The following is a 24181-nucleotide window of genomic DNA, read 5'->3' as shown; positions in this document are numbered from 1 at the left end:
AATGTTTGCATACTTTTGGGGGTATCATTTCTCTGTTTCAGATCTTAAGAAGGTTTCTTTTGTTTTTTATTAACAAAAGAAATTAACCCTGCGAATCAAAGAAGTTTATTTGTTACCCGTAGATAGTTTTAGTTAAATACTTTAATTTTAATAATTAAAAAAGGTGTAAAGTCTTTAAGTTGAGACAATTGCAACTGCTTGAATTTGATTAAATTTAGTTGCTCTGTTCGAAGGCAGCTTATGGCGACTAAGAGCTCTTTGACGGCATGTCACTGCAAATGGAAACATCAATCACACGTCAATCAACAGTGAAAGTAGGGCACTTCAATGCTTACTCTCACATGCTAACCCCCTGGACATGCAAATTGTGTGCGTTTCACGCATAAAACGATGGCAACAAAAAAACATTTCCTGATTATCGATGGGAGGGATGGGAGCCGGAAAAACCAGAGAGGGAAACGAGGTGCCAGCTTGGGTCAAACGCGTGCTGTGCGGAAATGCCACATGGATGGCTAAATGGAGCGAATGCACCCCATCGCAAAAATCCTCCCTCGTTCTCCTTTCATTTGTGCGATTTTGCATAGAATCAACGGCTGGAATTTTCCTCATTTTCGTGTCAGCCTTGATTTCTGTTTGGCAACGTTTTATAGTTAAAGCGGATTATTTTCATGGCCATTGTGTACCGGGGAAATGCGGAAATGCCTCGAACCGATCCTCGGACCCTTGGACAATGCCGGCCGCACTTCCCCAACTGCAATTGCACTCTGTGTGTGAATGCCAGGACCGCCTTGTTAATCCTGTTCCAATTACGCACATGCGAGTGCCTGCCATTTCATCCCGGCGCATCCCTAATGGGCACTTTCGCTCTCGCCGAGTCCTTTGTCCTTTCGCCGGCTTTGTCCGCCAACCGACCACTGGCCATCGGGATTCAGCGATTCAGAGCGGCTCAGCACCAAAATATTGATTACAGACACAGACTGCGCGACGGCTGGCTCGAGCCTCTTTGTTTTGGGTTCTTTAGCATTTATTTACTGTTGATAAAAAATCAAACTGACCCTTTGTGACCCTTGGACATTAACGGCCGCCGCCCTCGGGGCTTTCCCAGACTTTTCATCTGATTTCGCCATCGATTGAGTCTTCAAATTACTTACTTTGGTACATACATTTTTAAAGTGGAAAACGTTGTAAATAATTTTTACTCGTATAAGCAAATAAAATGTTTCAAATGGGCAATAATTTAGTTAAAAAATAATAATCTGAGATCGAAATTGGTAGCTCTTTATTTAATGTCTTAAGTTTAATTTATTTCTGTTTACATTCTTAAGGTTTTCCTTATCAAAAAATTTTTATATAATGTTTGTGCTCTTTCATTATTCGGACAAAATCTTTGAGTTCAATATTTTTTTTTTTTAATTTTATACATACCTATAGATACATATTGTACCTTTTTTTAATTTTATAGGTCCTTGTTTGCAAAACATTTTTCTTTAATTTATTGACGTGAAAAAAGTTATTTTTTGATCATACTTATCATGCGACTCCTATTTGCCATTTCTCAAATTCCCTATTGCTAATTTCTGTTAATTTTTCAAAATCCATTCTTGTAATTCTATCTTTTCGAGCCACTTTCCACTCAAAACCGGCCTGGTTTTTGCCAAATTTACGAACCACAACAGGGGCATCTGATACCTCCCTTGTGCGTTCGATTTTCGTTACAATTTCCGCCCTCGGCTCCTCTGTCATCAATGGCATTGGTCATCGATTCGGCACGCCAGCGGGGCACGTGCCGAATTTAATTGCAAGCAAGCCGGAGTGGCAGCAAGACAGGGAAAGAGGGAGGAAGGGAGGAAGGGGCAGGCTGAGCGTTCGCAAATACGTTGCACAATGCAGTCGGGGTGCAGGGGTGACGTTCGCGAGGGGTTGAACTGCACCCAGGAACTCACAGCTGCCCGGCACGCGACTGAAGCGAGGGTTGCACGCCGCCAGTGGCACTGCAGTTTTTTAATGCAATTTTTTGGCTCTCACCAATCGGATGGGTTCGTTTTTTACGGGAATCATTTTTTTGAAAAGCGATCTGCCTATCAGAACGGCGCAGAATTGGGGTGTGCATATATTAGATATTACAAACCGAAGGTATTGAGTGAAAGTGAGTTTATAATAAATTCATCTTAGGATTTCTTAGGGGACTAAGTCACAAGCATTTTGAGGTATACCAATCCAATATCGGACATCCTTAAGAACAATTATGGGCTTTCAAATGCTGGTTTAGGTCAAATGTGAAAAAAATCTACCAAACCAAACTAATGATACAATTATATACCAACTCAAAATCAGACATCATTACGAAAAGTTATGGGCTTTCAGTGCTGAATTTAGGTCATTTTCCGAAGAAGCAATTTTGCCGATTTTTGAATCATAAAAACCATTATAAAAATGGGAAAAAAAATCGACGCAAAAATCGAAATGCAGTATGCAGTTTTATTATGGAGTATATCACTAGCATTTCGAGGTATACCAATCCAAGTTATGGGCTTTTAAATGCTAGTTTGAGGCCATGTTCTGAAAAAACCATAGCAAACTTCTGACTGAAATTATTATACCCCCTTGCAAGGTATAAATAAAATAAATTCAATTTTATACTAATGGCAGCTCGACTGTATAACAGTTGAGAAGCTCAAGTATCCTGAAGTGCGTGGTTCACGCACTTGGTGAGTGCCAGCTACAGATACAAATACAGATACCTCCGAATCCAAATCCAAATCCGAATGTATGCTCAGCATTTAGGGCCTACGATTCGACATAGATAAATCGGTCGCTCTCCACTCGAGTAGCGCTCTTTCTAGCGCGCTCTCTAGTTTTCGGGCTCTTCTCCCCTCGATCGCCATGTAGAGTATCTGTCAGATACATTTACGTGTGCTGTGCCACACAGTCAACCTAACTCAACTCAAACCGAATCGGTCCGAGAATCCACTCCACTCAACACAACAACGACGATTTCCCCGCTCACTCACACACAATGGAATAGAGTCGAATATTGTTTTCAAGATACTGAGCTAAACATTTTTCGGGCCTGCTGCGACCTTCCTAGAAATAGTCAAACGCAACGCGAAGTCAGTGTGACGAAGTGCGTCGTGCGCAGCGGCAGCGTTTTTCCTTTTCCCCTATTTCTATTTGGAAACCCAAGAAAACCGAGCCGAAAACTCGAGCTGTATCTCTGTGTGTGTGTGTGTGTGTGCGGTCAGTGAAAAGTAGTACAGATACATCTGCATCTGAGTGCTCCAGTGAAGCCACATGTGTGTTCGTTGGCAGGAAAACCATGCATTTGCTGTAAAGTCTTAAACGCCGAATATTGAAACGTAAATTTAGCCACTTAACTGGGAAACTAATCAACACATGGAAAACCTACTGAACACCATGGAAAATCTGGTGCTGGAAAACGGAGTGGAAAGGAGGAGCAGTCAGAGCTCGACTTCGTCAGGTTTGTTTAGATTGGAGCGCAACTAATTTCCAATTATGCTTAGACGTCACCCTCCCCCCACTTTTACCCTTCCCCCCTTCTCCCCCCAATAAACTAGTTTCGTGTTCCTAAAAAAAAAAAAAAAAAAAACAAAATAAACGAAAACAAATTCAATGCGGAATCTTATCACAGACGAAGCTGATTGGTTGTCCGATCGCCCTAATATTTCGTTTCTGTTTTTGTCTGTCTGTTTTTTTTTTTTTGTTTTTATATACTGCGCAGTTCTTTATTCGCTGGCGTGTGTTTTTTTTCGGTTTCTGTTGTGTTTTCGCCATTCGCTGATTTGATTTTTTATTGGCAAATCGGTGGGCTTCTATATACCAGACCGAGGTGTCATCAACCCCCGAACGCTGACCGACATTCCATTCGACCCCACCCCTCGATCAAGGACACATCGGTCCGGGCGGGGATTATCCTCGCCTCAGTGCATCTAACGCAAAAGATCTCCAAGATTTACAAAGCTAATTTGTAGGGGGAAACCAGTTTGGGAATTACCTATAAGAATGGGAAAAGGAAACCCAAACGAAGGATATTCGCAGAGGTGTGGTGGTGGTTTGACCAAATTGAAAGATTTTCATTCAATTAGGTTTCTTATCAGACACGCAAAAGAATTTCCAGATCTTGGCAGTCCACTCACGTTGTTGGGAAAAGCGAGTGAGAAAACGCTTAAGGCAACTAAAACGACAACGACAACGAAGACGACGACCTAGAAATGCCAACAACCCCCGAAAAAAAATGAAAATTTTGATTTCAGATAAGCCACGAGCATGAGAATGCAGTGCGAGTACGAGTACGAGTACGAGTATCTGTATCTGGGCGATGATACTACGAGTACAAGAGCCCGTTCCGAAGATAAGCATAATAAGCAGCCAGCGAAATGGGAACGAGCGAAGTGAAAACAATTTATGAATGAATGAATGAATTCGAACCAGCCCAAATGGATGGGCGTGCGTGTGTGAGTGTGTGTGTGAGTGAGATGAGCCTCTGCTTAGATAATGGAATGAACCCACTCGGCTATTTCCAAATATGTCTTATAATAACAACAACAGCAAAAGCAACAGCAACAGCGAAACCTGTTTTCTGCCTTCAATGGGAGTTGGCATGCGGGGGGGAGTGGGGCAGGCGAATCTAACCCAAGTTGAACTTGCCTCGCGGCAAATGGGGCAAGGACATACAAGGAACAAAAAAAAAAACACAGATCCCGAGTTCTTCAGCTGCCGCTGGCACATTTGAATAACAATGCTATGAACAGGGATTCCCAGACAGGATATCGAATTGAGCTGCGAACTCAAGTTTCCTTCTTTCTTTCTATTCTGTTCTCTTCCATCCAGCGAATCATGGAAATCCTGCGAATCCTGCGAATCCTGCCGAGGAATGCGGCTGTGTGCGAGTGGGCAAATGCAAATGGTTCAACGTGGCCAAAGGATGGGGCTTCCTTACTCCAAACGACGGCGGTCAGGAGGTGTTCGTTCATCAGGTGGGTACTTTTATACGATAAAATAGTTTAGATTCTTGGATGAATAACAACATGCAATTCTTAAGCATTTCATACATTTCTAAAGGCAATTTTATTTTAATTTAAAGGCATATTTAAATAGTATTAGTAGTTTTGGGCTTTAAAGCTTTATTAATTTGACCTCACCCATAATAATATGAATAAGCGCTCTAAATAAAATAAACTTTGAATAATGAACTTTAGAGAATAAGATATTTGTTCCATTTAGCGACATAATAGGCATGTTTATACATCTAATGTTAGCAACAAGAGAAGTGTATTTCCTAATTACTTGAAAAACACTCATTACCATCTTGTTTTTCCAGAGCGTCATTCAGATGTCCGGCTTCCGTTCGCTGGGCGAGCAGGAGGAGGTGGAGTTCGAGTGCCAGCGGACGTCCCGCGGACTGGAGGCCACCAGGGTGTCCGGCAAACAGGGCGAGAACTGTCACGGCAGCACCTACAGGCCACGCATGTAAGAGATGCTGCCAACCCACTGCTCCCACTAATTTTTCTAATTTGTCCTTCATCCCCTCACCTAAAATAGAAATCGCCGGACTCGCCGCATGCGCTGCTACAACTGCGGCGAATTCGCCAACCACATTGCCTCCGAATGCGCTTTGGGTCCTCAGCCGAAGCGCTGTCATCGCTGCCGGGGAGAAGACCATCTCCACGCCGACTGTCCGCACAGAAATGCGGTGAGTACTAGGGGAGAATAGAAACTTCTTCGCAATCCAGGATTAAACCGCATCCTTTTCGCAGAACCAAAGTCAGAGCAACAACAGCAGCAGCAGTGGAGCACAGGAGAAGAGCCCGGAAGCCACTTAGGGAAAATCAAAAGGGACCTGTGGATTGGTAGTTGGAAGTTACAAACTTCTTTGACAAGTACAAATGGAAATCTAAAAAAACACGCATCAAATCAAAGAAACCCACGTACAACAAAACTAGCTACTAAACTTAGATATTAAAAAGGGGAAAAAACAAACCCAAAAACCAAGTTAGACTAAGCTTATCCTTTACTTTTATGTTAATTTTAGGAAACTATTCAATAAGCTTTTTAACTAGAGTACAAGTAAATGAATTAAGCTAGAGAGCATTCTATGGTCTGCTATCTGAGATCAGAGCTTTTGCACCCTTGGGTGCGAACTTAAAGCTCGCGGCTGATAAGAAAGTCCTGCTGGCAGTCACGTGGCCACTGACAACATTGGAGCTTTCCTTGGGGCAACAACAAAATCACCATGAAAACGCAGAATCATTGTAAGCTGGAAACCTGAGGCCCACCACCCCCAAAAAAAAGTTAAACAGCGTGAGCGGCAACAACAAACGGATTGGGCGAGGGCATGGCCAAGAGGAGCGGAGAAGGTCCTGCCAGCATTTTTTGTTCTACTCTCTCTTTCTCTCTCGCTCTCTCTCTCTCTGTTGGTCCCTTTGGCTGTTTTTGTTGTGGTTTGGACGGTTCGCCATCAGTTTGCAACATTGTTCGGGCTCGCTCGCTGGCGCTCTCTCTCGCGTGTGTGTCCTTCGCCAAGGAAGCAGGAGCGGGATACCCAAAAACCAGAAAGGATGCAACTGCTTATGCGGGACCCTAAAGTCACTGGCGAGCTCAGTCTCAGTTGATCTCTGCCAGAGAATTGTTGTGTGCAACGCGGCGGAATTTACATTTACAACATTTTAACACAGAACTAAAAGACCCAAATTAAAGGACAGCCTAATCAAATCAAATCAACTTCAAACAAAAACAATAACTAAGACAACTAAAAGAATTTCAACAAAGTTAACAAAGCGTTTCAGCAACAAATTTTCAAAAACAACTTAATTAACACCAAAAAAAAAAAAAACGGAAAAAAATTAACATAAATATAAAACCGAAAAAAAAAACATTTGTAAAATTTTTTTTTGCATAAAAAGTACAAGTTTTTCAACGCATAAATTATGAAAAAGAAAAATGCTGGCGAAAACTAAGAGTTCAAGGTTAACAGAGGAAAAGGCGAAATATTACCTTTTTAACTGGGCAAACAATAATAAAGCCAGCATCAACTGACAATAACAAAAGCAACGTCAACGTCATCGCATATTCATTTGGGGCAAGCCACACACACAACCCACACACACACACAAAAAAGTAGGAGGAAAATCCAACTCACACACACATACAGAGAAGCACGCGAAAACACACACACACAAGCGCACAGAGAATTTACAACCAGATTTACATGGGGAGCGCCTGTTATGTAATATCCTCCTTCTGACGCTGTCTCCTGTCATGTTCCGAGTCCTTGCGCCTTGTTCCCTGTCCCCATTTCCTCGTGCTTAGGGGGTGTGGCACGGCAGCGTGCACCTCGGATTTTGCTGCCCCATACGGGTGCTAATTTGATTTAACTCGCGCTGCATGGGCACGGCATTGAGACATCATTCCGAAGGACGAAGGACACTGGCCGCCCATCCCCGTTATTGGTAACCCATAAAAATAGGGACGCGTCGAGGTGTGTCTCCTGTGTGCGTGTGTGTGTGTGTGTGCGTATTTTATATTTGTATTTTGCTTCAGCTTTTTATGGCATGCAAATCGGGGCCAAACAATAATAATATTACGCATACGCCGCGTGCTCGATGACAATTTGACTGATTCGTTGCTGAAAAAAAGGAGTTGGTCGTAGTTGGCCGCAGGGCTGGGCCTAATTAACGAATGTGTGTCATAATGCGACAGGCGTTAGTAGGTCAAGTAGATGCGATGCTGGGCGGTTGGAGGTCGCCGCAGGTTCAGTCGGGGGGGCAAAAGGCAAAAAGGAAAAGCTCTGGCCAAAAGGGCAAATCCGAGGACGGGAACGAGGTGAGATGAGTCGCGTTTTTAGGAGAGCGAATGGGGCTGACAAAACGAGTGCGAGTAAATAAATAGATGGGCGTTTCTGGCCATTCAGGCACACTTACACATTACACATTACACATTCGTCGTCCCGTGTGGGATTTTCTCCTCTCGCATTCAATTATTTTGCAATTTTACAAACTCTCAATGTTCCCACACTCTATCTTTCTATCTGACTGTCGTTTGCACCTCACTTTCACTTTTTTGCTTTTCCTCACCCACATTTTTGCGAATTGTACTCGAATTAACGTTTTTCACTCCTTATTCTTGCACAGGCAACGTAAGAATGAATCTCTACTCTCTGTCTCTGGCATGATTCGAATTTCGAATTAAAGAAAACGAAAACTCTAACCTAAATCAAATAATCTAATGAATCCATAAACGGTTAAAAGTTCCAACCAAAACACAATGTACAAAGTCTAAACATGTTTAAAACTCTTAACTAAACAACTAACTAACCCGAAGCAAAGGAAACTTCTAGTTAAAGTGCTTAATCTCTAAAGAAACATCCGTATATCTTCCAAATAAATTACACAAGGTAAGTGTATTAGAATTTTTTTTCTTAATATATATCAATGTACTGGTTTATTCCTACGATTCTGAGTGTACTTAACTTTTAATGCAATCTTATGAGCACCACTTTCCACTTGAATGAAGTAGTTCAATTAAATCAGATTATTGTACATGGTTTCTTTTGCTAAACATTTGCCCTTAGGGGAGATCGACTCCACGACACGAAACACAAAATTAGCTAAAAAGGCAACTTTTCCACGGCCAAATTCCATGCGGGCAGGCCGCGGCACACGTAAATGCAGCAGTTGTAGACATTCGGCTCCACTTTTCCTTGCTGCACCAGCGAGAGAATGGAGCAGAGGCTGCCTAAATGGTAGTCTGGTTGTTCGGCCATTGTGGGTGTGGTCTTCTCCTTTCCTGAGTTAAAAAAAAAGTTTTGTAACCTAACATTAAATATTTGTGGGAAGTAAAGGCTTATAAAAATATCCATATCTACCCACATACACAGATATAAATAACACAAAAATAAACTTTCAAGACTCACCTTTTATGATGCCATTTTTGAGCCAAGGCACTCGATCAATGTGTGTCCAAGGCATCACTTGTTTATCACCAGGAGCCAACCAAAGACTTAAAACAGTCACCGAAACTGTATCCATGTTCCCATCCAGGGCAGGCATTAAAGTCCCCACAATCGAGGGACACAGAGCTCCGTGGTAGTAATCATGGGCCCCATACAAGGCACTATACAAGCCAGTGCCCAGCATTCTGGTCGAATCACAGCCAAATAGAAAAACCACACTGCGAACTCGTGCGCGACAAATTACGCGTCCATTTACGTATTGCAAACCAGATCCATGGCCAGCGTAGCTATAAATAAAAAAGGAATTAATTATCTTAAGTCTCTGTAGTCCTATAAAATCCCATCTTACACAAAGCAGTCGGATTGCAGAGCCTTTTTTACCATCACCTCCTCATTGGGCACAGTTTCGAAGAGATGTTGCCACTGGGAAAGCCAGTACTCAAAGAAACTGCGTAACCTTCGCCCTGAATTGACCAAATCCGCATCCGGATTTATTACGCACATTCCCTGCTGAATGCTCGTAGTGTAGTAGCCGTGTTTTATATTTGATTTGTGGTGCTGGAACAAACGATAGAGGCAATGCAGCGATTTGACGCGCGAAAACTCCTGAACTGTGACTAGTTGTTCCCAATGGAGGTGGTCCAGGCGCTAAAATGGTAATAATTCCATTAAGAAGCTTATTTTATTGTAAGTAAGTAAAACTACCTCATCAACCACTAGAATGGTGGGAAATCTCCTGCTCACCAGCTGCTGGCGTTCCTCCACTTGCGACCAGTCGCTGGCGAATCCCTTGAGCATTTCGTACACCGATTGTATTTCACTCTCGTTGGTCGAGAGCTCGAGGCAGATGAGTTTGAGATCTGCTGCAGTCAGTCGATTGGCGTGCAGAGCCGCTTGGGAAAGCAAAACTCGCTGATGATTGTTCCATTGGTTAAGCAGACAAAAATCATCCACGCGGGTGTAGATAATCTTGGCCTGCTTTTGGGTCGCACTGCAGTCATAGCGTTTGCCAAAAAACAGGAAGGCATATGGCGAAATTATTTCCCGAAAGCCGGCAAGGAGTTTCTAAAGGGATTCATAAATTCAGTTAACGAATTGTATGGGTCTTAAGCACGAAACTTACTTGCAGAAAAGCATCGAAGGCATTTAGTTCTTCCCAATACTTTTGCTTGGCCTCCTTGCCCTTCATATTCAGTGGATCCACAGTGACCACTTTCCTGAATCTCTCCACCAATGTACTGTATTGTCGAAAGAGATTGGCCAGGTTGTCGTTGGAAAACCTCAGGCAGATTGGTCCATACATGGGGCTCCTGCAGTGACGCAGCAAGCTGAGATAAATGGCTCCATCGCTGGCCATGATTTCGTTGAACACGGAATAGGTGGTGGCGGGATTGAAGCTCTTGCAGAGCTGCAGGACACACCACTCCTCAGGCAGTCTGTTACATATATCCGAAATGCGGTTAAGACCCTCTGTGGGATCTTGTACACCCTCTAGAAAGTCCAGGTACTCTAAGGATTCTTTGGTAGGCTTTTGGGGCTGCTTCTGCTGCTCTATTTGCTGCAGATACTTAATAATGTTCTGCATGAATTTCTTGCTTTTGTAGTCTTTTTTCTCCTGGTTAGAGGCTGATTTAATCAGCTCCTCCGTTGTGGGTCGCTGATTTTCTATTTCCTCCGCTTCGGTAATGTAACGCAAATCGGTGGACTGGAATTGGGCTTTAACCTGGTAATATATAGAGTGCTCCACGTTTCCATTGCGATATTCCTCATCGGCGCGCAGTAAATTATATTCTGACAAAAAACATAAACAACAAAATTGCGGGTAACACCACTCAGATCAAAAGGTAATTTTAAACTCACCCTTTGCTTCGGGGCCAACATCCGCACTTGTCCAGCCGGCCAGGATCTCTGCCTCACCCCCGGCCTCCAACATTTCCCCTTATTTCACAGATTTTTAATTGTTATTTTCAAACTATGGCGGCGTCGGTGTTTTTATTAATCCACAAGTTGCAACAACAATTGTTCTTTTAAACATCGATGTCTTATCGATATTTTCTTTACTATCGTTTCCTTTTTTATCAACCAAGAAACCGAGGGTTGGTGTCTCCGGTTGCCCGGTTTGTCCAACACTTGCAGAGAGTCCCAGCCCTTACCAACACTGTAATTTAAATAAATTGTGTGTGAAGGAACCAGTTCGTTGCTTGATTATCGTTTTTGAACTTGGCTCGAAAGCTCATGAGAGCTACAAATATTTAAAATACATAATTAACTTATATGTTGTAAAAAAGGTAGAAGTAACTTTATCTGCCAAGTATATCAGACCACAGAAAAACATTTAAATATAAAGATTAGTTTTTTTAGATATGTGTAAACAAATTGTTTTCCATAATAACATCTATGTAAATCGTTGTTATTATCTGTGATCAATCTTAAATACTAGCAAATTAAAAGGATATTAAAAGTTACCAACTGAGTTAACCCACAAACGCTCTAAGTACAACTCGTTTTTTGGTGGTGGTTGGAAAAAGCTTTTTATTGTTATTGTGTTCGGCCATTCATTCATAAAAACATGAATCGAGATGAAAAGGTGCAAGAGATTGCAGGTTGGCCGAAAAACAGATGTTAGGGTTGCCACTCCGCCCAAAATGAGGATGAGCAGCGGAAACTGCGCAGCAACCACACCCTCTTAAAGAAGCCTTAAAACTTTTAAGATAATTGTGATGACGAATTTTTGTTTAGGATTTTTTTATGTACTTTTACACTCCAAATTTTCAGTTTTAATTATGAATATTGCTAAAAAAAATTTCTGTTGATGGTCCTTAATTTTTGACAACCCTAAACCACACCCTCCAGTTGCCCTAAAAAACCTTACGCAACAACAAAAGAAGCACACACAGACACCGATGGCCAATTATTGCTGCCATGAACAAAAACAACAAGATTTTTAAGCTTTTTTGGTTAACTGTTCAGCTTCCACTTTTTGTTGCAATTTTGGCTAGGCTTTATTATTGTTTTTGCCTTTGTGACGCGAATTTTAGCTCTGCTAGTGCCTCTGCCGCCGTCAGCTGCAAGCTGCAGTTTCCTAATGACGTCTTTTGAAGGCAGCGAGAGATAACGGTATTTAACCGATGTGGGTGGGTGGTAACCCTTTAAGAAATATAATGCCACGCCTTTGTTTTATCGTAAAATACATAAACATTTCAAATTATATTTGAAAGAATTTTCCATTTTTCTAAAACCATTATTTAAATATTTAAAAACTATCAAATTCAAGCGGCTGGAGCTAATAATTACCGTTAGAGAAGCTTCAGCTGGTCGCTGTCTTGACTGAACGAAAGTTTCGTTAAGTGTTGAAATAGCGCAGCAGCAGAAGTGTGTTCTCTCTCTCTGCCTCTGCCAACGGCAGCAGCGACGTGACTGCGACGCGGGCGTCAGCATCCTTTCTACTTATTAATTTTGATGTTGCTTTTCACTTTTACTTTGTGGCATGTGGAACGTGCCACTGTTTCAAACAGTGTTGGAAAATAGAGGCGGGCTTTAATTGCGAATTTCTCGGTTGATTGGCATGCTCAAAAGGCGCACTCCTCACCCCCTTAAGCCCCCCACACCACACCATAACCCCCTTTTGTCACAGGCATATCCTTTGTGTTTTTCTGGCTGCATTATTGATGTCGCTAACTCCGCACGTTCGTTGTCCTTTCCGCCTAGCAAATTATAACATTAATATTACATTAACACACACAAGGACACCCACACACACATACGGCCGTGCATTGGGGAGACATTAAAACTTTCGCACACAGCAGCACATGTAGCAAAGGGCCAAAAACAACAGCACCAGAGCCACCCCAAAAAAAGAGGAGAGTATGTGTGTGAGTGCGTGTGTGTGTGTGTGGCACACATTCCAACAGTTGCAGCGACGTAGCTGCCAGCTGCTCAGTCGGCGTCGCAGTCAGCGTCGCAGCATCCCTCTGCATTTGAACGACTCAAAACGAATTTCGATGTCGACGTCGACGGTTGTGTCGCTTTTTTCTTGCCTCAAAAACCTAATAACCTAAACAAAATATAGCGTTTAACTATAATCAAACAGAAATTAAATTACAACCAATAAATATCGAAAAACCACAGTTTAAAAGTAAAGAAAATTCCCAAGAAAAGCGATTGATAAAATCCCGAAAAAGTGTAGCATACTTTTGTGTCGCAGTGGAAAAAACGCCCACGAGGCAGCCGAAAATGAATTAACCGAGTTGAATTCAAACTATAAACATTCCTAAACAAGAATCGACATTTAAGTAAATTAAGGTGTGGTGATTTATGCAACTTTTTTGAGGCACACACGCAACGAAAAGAGAGGAGCGGTGTGAAGGGGGGTCAAAGCCACTGCACATACCTCTAAGCTAAGCCCACACATACTCTTACTCACTCACACACACGCACACACAGCGAGAGGAGCAGCAGCAGAAGAAGAAGAAGAAGAAGAAGCAGCAGCAGAGGAGAAGGCACACAAAATAAAGGATAACGACGGAAAACCAAGAAAGAAATCGAAATTAAAATATAAGCCTGAGGGAAAGGGAGGCGGTGGTAGCAATTTTCGGCTGTCGCTGTAATTCGACGTTCATCTCCTGCTCTACTTTGCTCTCTTTCTCCTCGCACTCTCTCTCTCCGCTTTCTCTTCGCGGCTCTGCTCCTCTCCAGTTTCGTCAAGTGAAAACATTTCGTTTGGGCTTCGTCAAGTTTTGTAGGTATTTTGGCTACACGAAAATACACAGCGCCTTCATCCTGCTCGTTTCGTGGCGAAAAAAGGAAAATCTCGATCTTTCCAGCCTAAAATCACTAAAAAACACACCGAAAATTCCTCTAAAATATAGTGAAAAGTGATCCTTTAATAATAAACGCTATTGGTTTCTGAAATATATGAAAAAGCAGGCATAAAACGAACTTTTTTTCGGTGGGCCGCGAAAGGCGTTGCCAATTCAAAGGCTACAGGATAAAACAACAAATCCCTAACTAGAAATCAAACTAAATCCTAATCACAGGCACTGAAGTAAAAGGAATCACCTAAAAAATTAACGATAATATCAACTGAAAATATACAAAAATTAATCATACGCACCGTTTAAAAGCACCAAGTGAAAAACTGACTAAAAGCAAATACCACAAGGAAAAAAGCAAAGCAAATAAAGGACAAACAAAGAAACAAAACTCTTCAGAGACGGAGCAATAGCAGCAGCATCAGCAAGAACATTCTGCTGCATAAATAATACACTCGACACACGCATACGTATACGCCATATAGGCCAGGACATACCATCAGGATAGCACACAGACAAACTCACACACACACACAGATACGGGGACGGTCAGGACGTGCTCCTGTTCTATTATTTAACTGCTTTCAACGTCAGCAGCACTTTCAACCCGACGAAAGTCGATTGAAAGCCGCCTTCAACGGCCCAGCATCCCTCGCTCACCGAAAAATAGAGAGCGACTCCTTTTGTTAGCCACTGTGTGCGTGTGCTGCTGTGGCTGTGTGTGTGTGCGTGCGTGTGACAGCAGGAGCGACGTCAACGTCAATCCGCTCAATATTTATACATTGAAACGAGTCTCCTGGCCAACAACACGAGTCGCGGCCCTCACAACGCAGACGCTCCTGGTCCTCCGCTTGGGCCCAAAATAAATAACATCTGACAGCTGCCCGAATCCTCAAAAGCACTTAACGGGCACAGGGACAAAAAAGGAAGGAAGGCGAGCCCAAGCGAGTAACGAAACAATTTCCATAGGAAAACATCAACCAAACTGAACGCGATCTTAAAGCAAAAACAAAACAATGGGCGCCAAGGAAAGTGTCGAGGCAGCCGCCAAAATGAACGCCGATGGTTGGGGCCATGTGGAGGTGTGTATTATTTATAACGAAAAAAAAAAAAAAAAAAAAAAAAACAATCTACCAACCCATCCATAAATTCTCCTCCATAAATTCCAAAACTACCAAATGTTAGCTGCACGCATGTGTGGACCCAGAATACAAAAGTTTCCCAACGAAATAGTCTTTAAAAAGTCATTAAAAGAAACATATATTGCACTGGTTCCAAATTAATGGATTAACTAGAACTATAATATTGTTTCCTTGAACTTTTATTATCAATGAATAAGTAAATAAATACTTTCTTCTTCTTGGTTTTATAAGTTTTTTTTACAACATGATGATGTTCATTATAATGTTTATAACAAAAGTTTTTGCCATCAAAAGTCTGTACTCTTTATGCCCAGAAAATATTCCGTTTATTTTATCAAGCACTTCATTAAACAAACTGCAAAATCAGTTGTTATTAAATAAGAAGCCAATCAAAGACATTGCCAAAAACTGCCACCACAAATCTTCATTTAACCAGATCCTCTTCTCTCGCTTTTCTCCCCAAAATTAACCATAAAACCCCCTAATATTGTCAACAACTTGATGATCCATTTCGATGTGTCTCTCGTCGCCCAAAAGTGTGTCAGACAGACGATCCCAATTGCAATTTCTAATGAGAGTGGAGAGTGGCGAGAGTGGATGGATTTTAAAAATAAATTGGGCAACAACACGTGCGCCCAACACGCGAACAGAGAGCGTCGAGCAGGCAGACCCACTTCCCCCATTTTCCATTTCCCATTTCCATTCCCATAACCACTCCGGATTCCCATTCGGGGTTCCCATGGTCCACTTGATCATCACATGCATGCTGTTCCGTCATATCTCGCCAGAGATCTGATCTCTTGAGCGACCGGAGAGCTCCATGTGGGCGGTTTGGCGCTCTCAAGACGCCAAGAGATTTGAAAAATGAAAAAGAGACAGAGGAAATCCAAGAGATGAAAATTCGTTTTGATTTCGAGATTTTCTTGCGAGTGTCGAGTTAGTTGAGTCTGCGGCGTGCATTTGTGATGTTGTTTTGGCTTTTTCAAGATCTCGTCAGCCCCGATCCGTAAACCGCAATTCGAACCGTTTACCGCTCGCTAGCCGGCAACTGAATGGCCAAAATCGATTCATAAAACAGGTGTCTGTGTGTTTGTCGCCCTCTCTGGCTCAAACGATGTAAACAAAAATAGCTATATATACTCGTACATATAACGCCATCATAGCGATCGAAATGAGCTTCTGTGCGGGTGAACAACAAATGTGGCCGACATATGGGATAGACAGTGATTATTTATAAAATTTAATCCGCATAAAAATAAAATGTGCTCCATCTTCACCTCAGTTTTTGCACCGCTGCGGAGTGCAATGTCCAAGAAAATCAAACGTGAAAACTTCAAAGCACATTTTCCGCTTTTCATCGTTTGGGCTGAGTTATGCACCGTTTTTGTTTTTGACACCTACACAACTTTTGTGGCGGCGCAGGGGAAATATTGCTGCACCAGCGTTCGCACCTTTCGGTCTAGCTTGATGATAATAAACTGTGGCGTGGGTTGCTTCAGCGATTCGATCTTACAAAGTCGAAGATCTCAAACTTGTTGTGCAGCCTTCGCTGCGGATTTATTGATTTTTTTGTGGAACTCAACTATATGCTTTATTGCATATTAAAGGTTACTTAAGATGGTCTTTATTGTAATTGTTTCACTTCCCACTGCTTCATAGCTGTTGGTATAGGGTAACATAAAAAATACATATATGTAAATGTTTAAAAACTTAAAAATGTACCCAAATTATTATCAAAAATCTAAATGCCCATTCCCGATTTTTGGCTGAAAAAAAACAGTAATTTGACCAAAACAGACCAAAAAATGCTCAAAACATGAAATGTTATACCTTGCTATGCTCGTAATGACATTTGCAATTGATTCGCGTTCAAATCTGGAAACTTTTATTTTTGACCACTTTTCGCAAAAAATGATGATGTTACCCCTTATCAAAATCGCGAAAATTGTCCAAAAAATGTATTTTTTTTAGTCTGCCAATAAATGATGAGGATCGTTAGTTTAGGTCTTCAACTGTGAAAAACAGTCATTCTTTTTGTTCTAGGACCATTTTTGGTCGAGAAACGACCAGAAAACCTTAAAGCCATTAAATCAAAGCCAAAAGCCCTGTTTTTAAGTTACCCATTAAAATACATATTGTATTGTACAATGTACAATTTCCGATACAGGTACTTTATAAATCTTATCTAATTGAATCGTAAAAGCATTTGAATAGAAATACCCGTTTTTAAATTTAAAGTTGGTAAGAGAGATAAAGAAGATAGAAAATAAAATTTTATTTAAAGAATTAAATAAACCAAACCAAACCAATAAAAAGTTGCTAAATACATATAGATATGATGTCTAATTATTCCTAACGTTTTTCAGCGATCAAGTCGCTACCACAACCATCGGCACAACCAGCGGTCACAGTCGCTGAACCGCGGACAGGCGCTCTCGCAGGCGGACGTGAGCGGCATGTGGTGACATCGGGGTGCCTCTGGTAAAGGTAAGCTTCCACACCCCCATAATCCCTATCAGAAACTAATGTGTATGTCCTGCAGGATCTGCGGCGAGCTGCGCCAACTGCGCCATGGGTAACAAACTGAGCTGCTCCTGTGCCCCGCTGATGCGGAAGGCCTACCGCTACGAGGATTCCCCCCTGGCAAAGTTCCCGTCGTCGCGATGGTCATCTACTGAGGTGGGTTATAGCTCCAACTCACCGAACTGAACCACTCTTTTAGCCCGACTCTGTTTTTGTTCACTGACTGCCAAAACGGGGCTGCAACCATCTACCACCGCCACTACCAACTACTGAACCACAATTCAACTCAATTCGCTCTTTCGATAACTGTTTTTCGATCCAACTAATTGTGTTCTTCTTCTGGTTTTTCTTTCTTTCACAAAAATATAAAACAAAATATGATACAATTTATACCAAAACAACTTACGAAACAAACAACACCTCAAAACCAATCACACACAAATTGATGCGGCAAAACCACCAAACCACCACCACAACAACAACAACAACTACAATAAATGTATCCTGCTTCAACTATTCCTTCCTACCTACGACTGCAACTACAACTACAAAAAAAACCAACTATATAACTACAAAATGTGTTTCTTTGTTTTTCCAATTTTCCTCTCCAACCCAACCAACCAAACAACCAAACCAAAAAAAAAAAAAAACTAATTGTGCACCAAATCTAAATTCGAATCGGAATCGAATCTCCAAACCAAAACAAACAACCACCAAACATTGTTGACATAACTTAATTAACCAACGATAGTTCGTTCAGGTTGTGGGCAGAGGTCTTCCATGTGTCAGCGAGCGGAGCCGGCACCGTCAAGTGGCAACAAGTGTCCGAGGATTTGGTTCCTGTGAACATCACCTGCATTCAGGACTCGCCCGAGTGCATCTTTCACATCACCGCGTACAACAGTCAGGTGGACAAGATACTCGATGTGAGACTTGTGCAGCCAGGTGAGTGCACATTTTCCCTCCCCCCATTTCGAGTTCAATCGAATCATTCCCTCACCACCATGTTATGTTAATCCTTGTTAGGCACACGCATTGGCCAGGCTTCGGAGTGCTTTGTCTACTGGAAGGATCCCATGACCAACGACACCTGGGGCCTCAACTTCACCTCGCCCATCGATGCCAAACAGTTCCGCGAGTGCTGTGTAAGTATTCTCTTACGGTCTGGCAAAGCAAACATTTTCGCATAGCGACGACAACAACAATGCCAAACCCAAAAAATATATATATCAAATATATATCACAGCCAAAGCAAAAAAAAAAAAAAAACCAAAACAAAAATGAAAATTAATTCAAAACCAACCTCAACTGATACCGATACCGAAAAAAAAAACTAAAAAAAATAACCTCAGCCACCCCACAACTAATACAGCAACACTAATACTAATACAGAGGTCTGGCGGCGAGCTGTAATCATGCCCGCCAGCTGGAGCACTCAGCTGAGCCACCATCCCCAGAACCACTGCCAAGTACCACCAGAAACCACCGAACCACCAAGCCAAAAAACCGAACCAACCACCCACAAAGAACACGACACTTTACACACAACCGTACACCCATACACCCATATATAATACACCCACACTTACACACACATACTCAAAATAGACAGAACACTAGAAACACTGAGAGAAGCAAGGTGCCGACCAAGATGGGGACGATTAAAATGATAACGATTGTGATTATGATTACGATGCTGATGACGCCGCTGACATCGACGATGATAATGATAATGATGATATTGATGGTTGTGAGCCGGTCGATGTTTGCTTTGCATATAAAACACATCTCTCTAGCTATGTACTCTAAATATCCACAATCAATCTCAAGGTTCAGTGCCGCAAACACTCGAACAATCTGAAGATGAAATCATAATTAAGCTCTTCATTCGCTCACCATCACCAGTCAGTCACGGTCATAGTCACCGTCATAGTCACAGTCACACATTGCGTTTATGCCAATCACGAATTTCAAATTGACACTGGTTTTGGTAAAAATAGAAAGTCAAGACCATTCAAAATAAAAAGTAAATTGATATAATAATCAACCCAAAACCGTATATTAAAATGTGTTAGTCTATCTGCTTCAAAATCTGTTTTAAACTCTTTGCTATCTAATAAAAATTCTACAAGATTTTTAAAAAGAAAAACTTTTTTCCAACTAAAACTGTACGCATAAACGCAATTTAAATCTCCATCGCAGTCTCCCTGCATAAACTCTTTAAAACACTCACTGAAACATAATTCTTCCTTGTACTCGCTAATTAGTTGGAAAACTTGACGATTTTAAACAATTGGTTCGCTGAAAATTGTAAACAAATTTTATTTGTGTTATTTTTAAGTTTCTTTAAATCATATTGATTTGTGTGTGACATATGAGTTTTTCGTTCTCTAGTTTTGTCCATTGACAAATTTGGCCAAGTAAAGTATAATCGTAGTTATTATAGAGACACACTCACACACATGCAAACACAAGCACACATACAAGGACATGCACCGAAAACATATCAAAATAGAAATCACTTTGTTGTCAGAAATTGAGAAACAGTTTGCGAAAGATCTTCAGTTATCAGGATTTCTGTCCGTTTTCTAAAAACCTTAACCCTAACCTACTGTACATATTATCTTAAAGATTAACCAAGATTACAAAACTACTTCCAAATTGTAAATTGTAAAAATAACCAACAAGATAATCCAAAACTGATAATAAGTTCAGTTGAACCCTCTGTACCACTTAATTTCTGACCTATCATTCATCAAGCAACCATCTCAAGTACATTTCAAAATTGAAACTTGATCTCATCTAAGTACACACTTACCATACGCCTATTAATATATAGATTCTAATATATTGTAGTCAGACATTAACTATCTGGACTAGCCAAGTCTAATAATTGTTTCATTTTCTTTTCTTACTTTGCGCATCATTTGTTGCAGGTGTCTTACATTGTAAAAAAATACGTTAGTATCGCTTCATATTGTTTCTTTCCCCCACTGTGATCAGTGTACATTCAACACAGCCACACACCACTCTGAATAATTCCCGTTTCACCCAAGTGTCGTTTGATCGCCGAGAAAGATAATACCTAAAAGTTCACCCTTCTCTCTAAACGATTTTTTATATACATTTTCAATCCGAAGAAGAGTCGGGCATGAGTAAGATCCTTTCATAAGTGTTTCACACCACAACAACCACATACTGAGTGTCGTAATTGTTGTAAGCTTTTCTGCTCTATGTGTCCACCAACCACACCACACCACCCAACCAGCCACCCACCAACCCACCGGTTCCAATTTTCCACCCACTCTCGTTTTCACTCTCAGTGTTCAGATATATCTCACCTGAGTTTCCCGGTCCTAGGACTCATTTGTAAATGTGATTCACCCAAGTGCGAAGATGAACAGCGAAAACTATCCAATAACACTGAACGCAGACAGACGCTCGCCACACATACACACACAAACACAAACACACAGAAACACACACTCGACACACACACACACACTAAAATTTGTTAAATGTATTTATATTATATATTCTTTCATTTCTTTTTCTCTCTTCTAATCATTTTTCGAAATCATTGTCGAAACACGCCAATCTCAAAAACTATAAAATCCTTCGAAATATTTCATTTTTAATGCATTTCATTTCGTACTTCAATTCGAAACATTTTCAAAAACAACCGATACCAAAAAAATGAATGAAACCGACGGATATTTCTTTCGAAATTTATGAATGAATAAACACGCAACTCCAACCAAACAACAAACAAAACCCAACAACAACTCAACTACAACAACAATACCAATAACCCTCGAATTAAAACATTCTGAATGTACACCACGATTCTCTCTGAAAATCTATTCTATATATGAACCCCCCGTTTTCCCCCCTCGAAATGCTTTTATTATCTAACAATAATTTTATTTAACTACTCTAAATATATATTTATGTATGTATAAATATATTTTCAACTCGATTCGTTTGCATTTCACGTGTGCCACCAAAACCAAAAAAAAAAAAAAATCTCAAAAACTAAATCCAAACTAAATTTCCGAATGTAATACAATGAAAAATGTCTGTAAATTTAAAAAACTGAAATTTGAAACCAATGATGATCGATGAACGATGTAATAATGTATATATCTGTGGAATCGTACAAATGATAATGCAAAAGAAAAACGCAAAACGCTTTAAAACAATCGCACGTATCCTCTACTACAATACCGTTACCTATCCCCTACAATCCGTTTCCGACGAGCCCTAATCCGATCCTAACCCGATCCCGATAATCCCGATCCGAGCTCCAATCCCACTCCAAAATCCCATGCAAGTGGGCGGTTTACGAATCGAAGCAATTTTCAAAAATCAAAACCAGCATCACTCCGATGAGAGTTAGAGAGCTATAGCCATAGTCAGAGTTAGTCGACGCTATATAGCGCATATACATATATATTCTTGGAGCATCATTTATCGCCTCGAAGGCGGCTTCCATGGAGGTTTCTGAAACCAAATCGAATCGAATCGAATCCAGGCAAATGGAACATAGTTTAAATTCAAGCGAACGCACATGCTTACAATAAATTGTTAAAGTTAACCCGCAATCAAAGTTGTTTAATCAAAAGAAACGTTAACGTTAGCCTAAGTAAATGTTCAGCTGAAAGAATGCTCTATTTAGATAATTAACAACTAAGTTATTAGTTACTAAATTGCGCTAAGCGCTAAGTTAAAGATTTTGAATAAGGATTCTCAATGGCCAAACTGCTCGTTTGTGTACCACACACTACTACTATTACTACTGCTACTACTACTTCCAAATAAACTGCTTTTACTATCTAGATATTGTAATACGTAGATCAAGGCTTTCAGCACCCAAAGTCAAGCTTCAAACTATTCTTCCTGCACCCTCTATAACTGCTACTCGTAGAACTTCTGTAAGATATTTCCAAACACTAACCAGTTGAAAAAAAGAACACATACACCTATTTTTCGCCGAGTTGTTGATCACAGCTCGAGCCAAAAGAAAACCCCAGAGAAAACTGGGTTCAACAGTTAGAAACAAAAGGAGAAAGTGAGACAGTGTAGAAAGAGAGAGAGAGAGAGAGGAGAAACCGCACACACAGAACCTTGTAATCCCAATCAACTAACCTAATGATAGTGCGACGTTTTACAGTCGCCTTCTTTCAAATTTTCACGAAAGGCCTCGTCGTCGTACTCGCTGAAATTGGATCCCCCGGCAAGGGCAAGGTGAAGGCCAAGCGAAAGCCGCTCAGCACTCCGGCGTCGCCGTCGCGCGTCCGCCAGGAGCCCCAGTGCACCTGCATGTCCGCCGAGCAGTATGCGCGCCTGCGAACCGATCCCCGTGTTAGAGGTGAGAACAACATCTGAGTCCCCCCTCAAAAAAAAAAAATAGAAAACCAAACAAAGAAAAAAAAAAAAAAAGAATACAAGATTATCCCCGAAAAAGATGTCCTGGTTAGCCAGTAGGTTTATTTTGTTTTCCGTATGTTATCCCCCAACACCCTTAGTCTTGTGTTGTGCAACTCGAACATTTTGCGAACTCAGTGCTCAGTGCTCAGTGCTTAGCGACTAGGCGACAAGATCCACCGCATCCCCACTCCCATCAAAACTCACCGCCATCCTCTTGCAGGTTCATCCACCCTGCCGCGAAATGTCGGTTCGCATCGCATCACCGATGTCGATGGCCAGCAGCAGGTTGGCTCCGGAAAGGTGGTCAGTGCGGTGAGCAGCACCTCGCTCTACGACAACGTGGCCAGCGGAGGTCCTGGCCCAGGCCAGGGTGCAGGTGGGTTTTACCCAAGAGATTCCTTGAAACTCTCTCTTAATCTTGTATCTTTACTATCCCCCTTAGATACGTTGCCGCGGCAGATGAAGGGCGGCCAGCAGGATCGGCAGGATGTGGCCAATGCCGGAGTGAACACCAATACTCCCGGCGTAATCGTCACCGGAGTGGGCAATGTGGGTTCCGATATGTGCGGCCAGAATCACGTGGGTTCGCAGGTGGGCAACGATGATCCCGCCGCCTGCCAAATGGACATGGACATCTCCAAGAGCGAGGGCACCCAGGCCGGTGGAGGATTGCACCAGAGCGTCGGCACTTGCACCTCCTCCTCCAAGGGAACCGGCACACGCAACAAGGACTTTGGCGATGATATGGTTAGTTTAGTGCCCATTAGCACAAGCACACAGGAAGAAATATGTAGGATGCTAGGGGAAACATCTGACTTGAAAAGAAAAAGTGCAGTTTTCAGAAAAAATACTTTAATTTAGAAGATAATACTATCTTCTTACATGCTTCAGGTTTTTGTATTACATTTTGTATTCAAAAATGTTGATAAATATTTAAAGAAGCCTTTAAAGATTTATTGTTCCAAATTGTTCTAGAAATCCATTGACTCATTATTGATTGAGCTTCAACAGTAACTGTTCGAAATTTGATTTTTCTGGTAGTCAAGACAACCATCTAGAAATTGCTTTAAATACTTTTCTGAAATTATTATTGTAGTGCAGTTAAATTATAAATATTTTCAGTGTAACAATCAAGTTATCACATACCTTTAGTTAGTAGTTATAATAGGCTCTGCAGTGCAATGTAACTTACCCATCTTGTGTCTGCGAAACTCGCCTAAAGCCCCCTCGTTATGTGGGCAAACAAACGAGCACTTCCACCCACGTACTAACCACCTGCCACTCCCCCTTTATACCAACCGCCCACA

At 41.5% G+C, this 24181-nt stretch overlaps 4 protein-coding genes across 13 annotated transcripts in view; 3 read left to right on the top strand and 1 right to left on the bottom strand.

The window, feature by feature from the left end:
• Window positions 1–3101: 3101 nt before the first annotated feature.
• LOC108089724 (protein lin-28 homolog) lies at window positions 3102–6103 on the top strand. Its single transcript, XM_017188104.2, has 5 exons — window positions 3102–3478; window positions 4849–4994; window positions 5339–5487; window positions 5560–5710; window positions 5775–6103. Exons 1-5 carry the CDS (start codon window positions 3394–3396, stop codon window positions 5838–5840), a joined length of 597 nt encoding a protein of 198 aa, XP_017043593.1. The 5' UTR covers window positions 3102–3393; the 3' UTR covers window positions 5841–6103.
• A 2312-nt stretch (window positions 6104–8415) lies between these two features.
• On the bottom strand, window positions 8416–10991 carry LOC108089723 (separin). 2 transcript variants are annotated; one of them, XM_017188102.1, is made up of 6 exons: window positions 10829–10991; window positions 10092–10759; window positions 9674–10033; window positions 9318–9616; window positions 8930–9255; window positions 8416–8802 (listed from the first exon to the last, which is right to left on the bottom strand). In XM_017188102.1, the coding sequence occupies exons 1-6, from the start codon at window positions 10899–10901 to the stop codon at window positions 8624–8626; spliced, it is 1905 nt and encodes a 634-aa protein (XP_017043591.1). In that variant the 5' UTR covers window positions 10902–10991; the 3' UTR covers window positions 8416–8623. The 2 variants fall into 2 exon arrangements, with proteins under 2 accessions (XP_017043591.1, XP_017043592.1); XM_017188103.2 differs by having other exon boundaries at window positions 8648–8828.
• A 1961-nt stretch (window positions 10992–12952) lies between these two features.
• LOC122319712 lies at window positions 12953–17497 on the top strand. 6 transcript variants are annotated; one of them, XM_043207551.1, is made up of 4 exons: window positions 12953–13103; window positions 14005–14861; window positions 17288–17408; window positions 17464–17497. In XM_043207551.1, the coding sequence occupies exons 2-3, from the start codon at window positions 14796–14798 to the stop codon at window positions 17384–17386; spliced, it is 165 nt and encodes a 54-aa protein (XP_043063486.1). In that variant the 5' UTR covers window positions 12953–13103; window positions 14005–14795; the 3' UTR covers window positions 17387–17408; window positions 17464–17497. The 6 variants fall into 6 exon arrangements, with proteins under 6 accessions (XP_043063486.1, XP_043063493.1, XP_043063476.1 ...); XM_043207558.1 differs by lacking the exon at window positions 12953–13103 and adding an exon at window positions 13121–13270; XM_043207541.1 differs by lacking the exon at window positions 12953–13103 and adding an exon at window positions 13121–13270 and having other exon boundaries at window positions 13895–14861.
• LOC108089721 (protein still life, isoforms C/SIF type 2) overlaps window positions 17493–24181 on the top strand; it is a 110371-nt gene continuing 103682 nt past the window's right edge. Inside the window, exons 1-6 of one of the 4 annotated variants that reach the window (XM_043207389.1) lie at window positions 17493–17600; window positions 18205–18389; window positions 18471–18589; window positions 22603–22815; window positions 23095–23250; window positions 23317–23621. In XM_043207389.1, the coding sequence (XP_043063324.1) occupies window positions 17493–17600; window positions 18205–18389; window positions 18471–18589; window positions 22603–22815; window positions 23095–23250; window positions 23317–23621 (1086 nt within the window). Of the gene's footprint in view, window positions 17601–18195; window positions 18390–18470; window positions 18590–22602; window positions 22816–23094; window positions 23251–23316; window positions 23622–24181 lie in introns of all 4 variants that reach the window. The other 3 variants (XM_043207408.1, XM_043207400.1, XM_043207370.1) reach the window with 3 other exon arrangements.

Source organism: Drosophila ficusphila, unplaced genomic scaffold (assembly GCF_018152265.1).
Source record: "Drosophila ficusphila isolate 14025-0441.05 unplaced genomic scaffold, ASM1815226v1 contig_106, whole genome shotgun sequence".
In the NCBI taxonomy this organism is placed as follows: domain Eukaryota; kingdom Metazoa; phylum Arthropoda; class Insecta; order Diptera; family Drosophilidae; genus Drosophila; species Drosophila ficusphila.
This window is presented reverse-complemented; position numbering and strand designations above follow the sequence as displayed.